Source organism: Pundamilia nyererei, unplaced genomic scaffold (assembly GCF_000239375.1).
Source record: "Pundamilia nyererei isolate P.nyererei 1_Seehausen unplaced genomic scaffold, PunNye1.0 scaffold00001, whole genome shotgun sequence".
Classification (NCBI taxonomy): domain Eukaryota; kingdom Metazoa; phylum Chordata; class Actinopteri; order Cichliformes; family Cichlidae; genus Pundamilia; species Pundamilia nyererei.
In genome coordinates, this window is record NW_005187402.1 from 3,083,208 (window position 1) to 3,089,895 (window position 6,688).

General features: G+C 40.1%; 1 protein-coding gene across 4 annotated transcripts in view; it reads left to right on the forward strand.

Moving 5' to 3' along the window:
- The window catches only part of il1rapl2 (interleukin 1 receptor accessory protein-like 2), a 479,888-nt gene extending 473,568 nt beyond the window's left edge, over window positions 1-6,320 (forward strand). For 2 of the 4 annotated variants that reach the window (XM_013913212.1, XM_005719421.1), the window contains exons 13-19: window positions 563-708; window positions 1,319-1,396; window positions 1,513-1,629; window positions 2,432-2,554; window positions 3,828-4,058; window positions 4,221-4,251; window positions 4,473-6,320. In XM_013913212.1, the coding sequence (XP_013768666.1) occupies window positions 563-708; window positions 1,319-1,396; window positions 1,513-1,629; window positions 2,432-2,554; window positions 3,828-4,058; window positions 4,221-4,251; window positions 4,473-4,561 (815 nt within the window). In that variant the 3' untranslated portion in view covers window positions 4,562-6,320. The remainder of the gene's footprint in view (window positions 1-562; window positions 709-1,318; window positions 1,397-1,512; window positions 1,630-2,431; window positions 2,555-3,827; window positions 4,059-4,220; window positions 4,252-4,472) is intronic. The other 2 variants (XM_005719422.1, XM_013913713.1) reach the window with 1 other exon arrangement.
- Window positions 6,321-6,688: the final 368 nt, after the last annotated feature.

Consider the following 6,688-nt stretch of genomic DNA (forward strand, 5'->3'; position numbering starts at 1 on the left):
AATAAAGAATAAAGAGAAACAGGAACTCAATAGTGTGGATGCTTAAAGCATCCACACAATTAAAACCTCTCAGTAATTCTGGAGAAAGAAATGCACGACTGTTACAGGATTAGTTCAGCACTGACAATATTAAGAGCAAAAGCTTATTAACCTGCTTTTTTGTCACTTCTGTTTTGGCTCACAACAAAATCTGGAGACACAGGAAACTTGCTATTGCACCATCATGTGGATATTCATGGAAACTTTTTAGTAATAACAGAATAAAAGGAAAAGTTTTCTTTTTCAATTTCAATTCAATTTTATTTGTACAGCGCCAAATCACAGCAACAGTCGCCTCAAGGCCCTTTATATTGTAAGGTAGACCCTACAATAATGCATACAGAGAAAAACCCAACAATCATATGACCCCCTGTGAGCAAGCACTTTGGCGACAGTGGGAAGGAAAAACTCCCTTTTAACAGGAAGAAACCTCGGGCAGAACCAGGCTCAGGAGGGGGCGGGGCCATCTGCCGAGTTGTCCCTTCTCTATTCATTATTCTTACTCTCCATGTGTCTCTCCCAGCCTACATTGAGGACTTGGCTCGTAGCGTGGAGCAGAGCAGACGTCTGATCATCGTTTTAACGCCAGAGTTTGTCGCCAAAAGAGGCTGGAGCATCTTCCAGATAGAGACACGCCTCCACTCCATGCTTGTTACTGGGGAGATCAAGGTATGGATTCAGAGGTCAACGGTAAAAATCTAGAGGACAGACATTTTTCCAACTTGATTGCATTATTATTCTTAACAGTTTGAAAAAAGAAGGCAAGAAGACTTCTTTAGGTTTGTGAAGACCTTTGACCTCACAAGAGGTTTCTTTAGTTAAGGTGGAGAGTCCCAGGTATTTAAACGCTAGTTGTGGTTGTTGGCCTACTATTGATCATGTGAGTCATCAGATAAATTAAAGCCAAAAATAAGGATAAAACCACTGTGGGACTGTCCCACCCCATCATGTGACCTATTGAGGTCGTCTGAGTATGATTTGGGTGTTTAAGCATCTGGATCTCTAAACTTCATTGCAGGTGGCTGATAACTGAGAGACGACCTCTACTAGGGGTTAAATACTTGGAGCTGCCCACCTTTTGTTTTTAGAACTAAAGAAGCCGCTTGAATAAGAGGTGAAATATCTTTACAAATTTAAAGAAGTTCATTCACTTTCTGTGTTCAAGCTCTTACTACTACCATAACCTGGATTACTGAGAACCTACCCGGACATTGCATTATTACATATGGAGAGTTTTGTTGGCGAAGGTCTTCTGCTTAGAAATCTCTCCGTGTTCTAGGTGATCATGATAGAGTGTGCAGACCTGAAGAATGTCATCAACTACCAAGAGGTGGAGGCACTTAAACATACCATCAAGGTATACAGAAAGGGCGGATGAATGAAAGGATGGAGAGTTTATGGGGTGACCTGAAGAGTTATCACCGGCCAGAATGGCAAAATCTTTTTTTTTGTAATTTGTCTCCTTCTCTTCAGGTTTTATCCATCATCAAGTGGAGGGGTCCTAAGAGCAATGAGCTGTCATCTAAGTTTTGGAAACAGGTGGTCTACGATATGCCCGCTAAACGCAGAGAGACACTGTCCAGACGTCAGGTACACTGCGTCTTTTTTCATGTATTCTCGATATACTTTATCTTTCTACAGTGGTATAGCCTCCACTCTGGGACTGATTTATGACCTCTGAAAAGAAATGTCATAAAAAAAGCAAGTCTACAATACATGTGCGACTATAAGTGATAAAAACATTTTGGATAGCATGTGAATTTGTTCATGTGTCATTATAGAAACCCTTAAACTCAGACATCTTGAGCTATACCTATATTAATAATGTCCATTTCATGCATGGGAGCCAAAAAATTCTACTGAGATGTACTCTTTCCTTGGGCGCATTCAAACAGGCAGATGGCCTTTAAAATGTCTGCAAAACACAGGTAATGTATTAAAATTGGAATCACAGCAAAGCAAAATGTGTAGATGTTTACCATGCCTCAGGTTGTGTATGCCCTGATTAGCAAATAAATGTTTCCTGCTGCTTTCCTTCCTGAAGAATGATGCTACACAGAGAATATTAACAACAACCGCAACAGCGTGGTGATATCATTCTAATGTCTTCTTCTACTCTAATAATTGATGTCATGGAATCTAGATGGTGTTTAAGTGTGTAAAGGTGTGTCAAATTATTTTATGCACCAGGGCTTAGATTATGCTACATAGGTGGAAACTCTGAATAAAGTTGTTGAATGATTGTATGTCTCTCTGCGTTGACCTTGCAAAAGACTGTTAGCAAAGAAAGACTCCAGCACCCCATAACCTCCAACAGAGGGAGGGAGGATGGATGGATGGAATAGATGGATCGAATTTTGACTCACTGTTGGAGGAATCTCTGTGTTAACAGGTAATGGATTCTGGTGAACAGGGCCTCTTTGGTGACCTACAGACCACAGTCTCCACTATTGCCATGACAACCACTTCTGCCTCCCTGGTGCCCCCTAATGAGAGTCGGCATGGACACCATCAGGTCAGCACATGTCTTTTAGTTCGAACTTTTATTAATTAGTAGATGGTTTTTCTCAAATCAGTGACCTTGGCACTGCACTATGACAACATTAATCTTAAAAACACAGACTTAGTTGGTCGTTGTTACACCTGTAAATAAATTTTTTCCTGAACTTTGGGCTACCTTGTGAGAGCAGATGATCAGGAACAATGCATTGTTACCTGTTTGATAGGACAGGAAAGAAGGAATGTTGAGCTCCAGCATCTGGGGGAGGCCATGCAATGACTGATAGTGCTTCATTGTGCATTTTTCTATCCAGGTACACTTTTACTGGACTTTTACAGTGTGTTTGGGATCAGTGTCATACTGAAAAAGCCAGTGCCAGTCAAATGCTTTCAAGATGGTTTTTACATGGTGGATCAAAATCTGATTGTACTTTTCTGCATTTGTAATTCCATCAATTTTAAAAAAGCTCTCCAACATCACTGGCTGATATGCAGCCTCAAACCATGACGGAGCCTCCACCAGGTTTTACCGGTGACTGTAGCCACTCACTTTTGTACATACTGATAACAATTTGAACCATTTCACATTTGAATTCAAGTCCTCTTGCCAATGATTTGTAGTCCAATTTTGGGTAATTTGCCATACCTCAATTTTTCTCCCTGTCTCCATCCCTTACCAATGACTTTCTTAGAGCCATCCTTCCACTAAGACCATTTCTGATGAGGCTTTGGCTTTGGTCACCAGGACATTAAAACTGCATGTATATAACCACCGGTCAACTCTAATAAAAACGGAATAAAAAGTTTTCTGACTTTGTCCCATGATAAAGTTTTACAAGTTTTTCTACCACCAGTTCAGTTCAGAATTCTTTGACTGCCATGGATCTCTCTTTAATGTTTGTGACTATGTTCTGACTGTTTCTGTACTTCTTATGTTTCCACTGCTGTGTTTTCAAATGTACAGTTTGGACTAGAAAGTTTGTTTCAGTTGTTTAAAACTTGCCTTTGAATTCATATCAGACGGAATTCGGGGATTTCACGTTTTCCTGTGTTTAGCTCTATTTTGAAAAATAAGTGAAACTCGAGCTTGAATTATTTTAACACATTACACTTAAGTTAATTTACATTTATTTCATTAATTTACAATTATCTTGTTTTCATAGTTCACCCAGAACCTAACAGAAGTCTACAAACAGCATTTTCATGATGAATGCTTCATATTTAGTTGCCTCTTGCAATAATGCTGAAGCTAATGAAAGTTACTAGAAAGTCATGTCTTTTACACACAGGTCGCCTTGGCAACAGAGATCCCTGACTACAACCAGATGACCTTGCCATTAGGAGGGGGTCACAGTGCTACAGCAGCTCAAATGCGGCATTTCTGCCGCAGCTATGAGTTTCAACTTCCCCCACAGCCCTCACCCCCACTTCCACCTCCCTCCACGGTGCAGTTCTCCACTCTGGGCCCCGGGGGGCGCCATGTCTATTGCAATATCCCTATGACACTGCTGAATGGACAGGTGGGAGAAAAGACTAAGCCACTTATACGTATGATGTTCTTAGTTAGTCCCCAGCACCCAACATCAGCACAGTGTATCCTTTTCTAAAGTTTGCTTGCTGTTATCTGTTTGCATGTACTCAGAGCTTAAACACAATAAAAATAAATCCTCTCTTCTCCCCAGGGGTTCAGAGCAGTTCACTGGGGAACAAGAGGTCTGTTTGAATAAAAGAGAATATAGAAAGAAAACAATATCTTCATATCATCTAGCCTGAAAACATGCTTATTCTAACAGACTGGGAAACGAAATGCAGTACAGTTCTTATGTTTAAGTCAAGGCACAGTATTGGCATGCAATATTTTGTCATACCATAAAATGAAGCACCATTATATGGCAAGGTTAGTGCTAATCATGGTGGTGCTGTGTGTTTCCCAGGTGCAACAGAGCAATACCCTTGGGAAGAAGCCAGAACTCCACCTGAACAGCACCTTTGTACCCCTCACCAGCAGAGAACTAAGCTCTGACATCTGGTAGTTGGACTTCTCAGCTGATACTGGAATACAGACTGCTTTTCACTGGATTCGTGTAGACTGGCGGGTCGTCTGGTTTTCATCAGGTTTTTGGACTGTGTGCAGACTTGGCGTTGGACTGCCCATCGACTGCTTTTGGGCTACTCCTTCCCAGCTGTAAATAAAAGACTACCGAAAGACCGCAGAAGGCTTGGTGTCACACTTATTAGGAGAGTGGTTGTAAACTGTTTACAGAAAGACTGGAATTATACAAAGGATTGCACTCTGATTTTGGACCTATTACCTGGTAACAGGCTGATGCCAGCTGGAATGTACACTGCTGGCATGACCATGTGTCCTTGACATACTGGCAAAAAGTTCCTGACTGGTCATGCTGAGTTTGTGGAAAGGAATTAGGAAACTTAAGAACTAGAGAAGTTAACGAAGGCATCCTGAGTACTTCAATCGTGGGTATCCACCGTCTGTAGTACTCTATTTGTTCAACAGGCAGGCAGGTTGGATCTTGGAGCACTAAAACAGCACCTTTTAAGTCTGCTCACAAACCAGCTGCTGTGAAAACCAGTTGACTTGTCAGCTCAGACAAACAAGACGTAGCGTAATCTAAGAATGCCAATTGATCTACTTATGCGAGTTCTCATCTACCTGTTGACTAGGTGGCTTGTCGGGCAGACAAAGCAGACATCAAGCAATGATTTTGGAATACCAGACCACCTTAAATCAACTAGTCAACCTCTTGAAATATTGCTCTACAGCACGCTAGCTACCTGGTTTGGCTCTCAGGAGCTGAACTAGACTTGAGAAATGTTTTTCAGCAAGAAAAACAAGAGGGGGTGACACATAAAGCGAAGGCTGAAGCTGCTTAATGACTGAGAAAGCACAGTTAGGCAGAAACTAGCTAGTTGCATAGACTAGTTGGCTGAAAGAATAGCTAGTACTTGAGGTAAGTGTGTTTAAGGGCACAGCAAGACTGGAAACCAGCCAGTCCATCACCAACAGATGAACTGTCAGATTTAACACCAAGCTAAAAGCATAAAGGACTTGGCTTTTTTCTATTTGCATGACCACCCATTTAGATTAAAAAAAAGAATAATAATCAAACAAACATAGATAAAAGAGTAAATGACACAATCATTTGTCGAAGCCTCTTTTAATATGGAGGGTATAAACATCCTATGTTGATACAGTATATTTGTTTTCTGTCTGGCCATGATTCAATGATAAAAACTGATAAAGGAAAAAAAGGAGGTGTCCCTCCAAAAACATTTGGGTTATTTATTTTGTCACGCTTTATTTAAGGGTTTTATCCTTTTAGAAGGTTGTTGAGAATTTTTACCAGGCTTTGTTTTTACTGTCTGTTTGTTACAATAATCTTTGTACAGCTTCCATAACCTCTGTATAGACCTATACATGACAGTGATTTGTTCCCTACAGTTTTTGTTAACACTCACATTAAGTGTTCTCTGATGGCTCCACAGCCACTTTTTTTGTTGCCTTTGTTGTGTTTCTCTTTTCATCGATGGATGGATGTCTTACGGCAGTACGACCCTGCTAACGGACTGATATTTTGAACCTTACCACTACCAGTCAGCCAAAAGGGGGCTTCACTGTATAAAAAGCTGTACTCCGAGCTGAATCAGACCACATTCTTCTTTGTGAGCTTTAAAAAAGAAAAACAAGATTATTAAGATAATATTTAAGCAAAGTGGGTAATGTTTTGAATTTACACAGAGCTACTGTCATTGTCTTATTAGAACCAATGAATTCTGGATATTTGAGATTGTTTGATACAATAATTAATTATTTCAGTTGTTATATTCAATGGCAATATACAGTATAGTGGTTGTCCTTTAATTTCTGACTATTTCTTTGACTATTCTTTGGATATATTGGTTGAATAATTTAACTGCGAGCAAATAAAACTTATATGAGTTGTTTTATAGATTTTGGATTCACTGTTGTCTGACATGGTCAACTTTTTTCCTCTTTTTTTTTTTTCCCGGACAACTATTTTTTCTCATTTTGTTTTTATTGCTTAACCAGATGTGATTTCGCAAGCGGTCTGGCATTTCCTCCAACTGTCAGCTTACTTTGCTTCACCCTTGTCACGAATCCTTTTCTTCG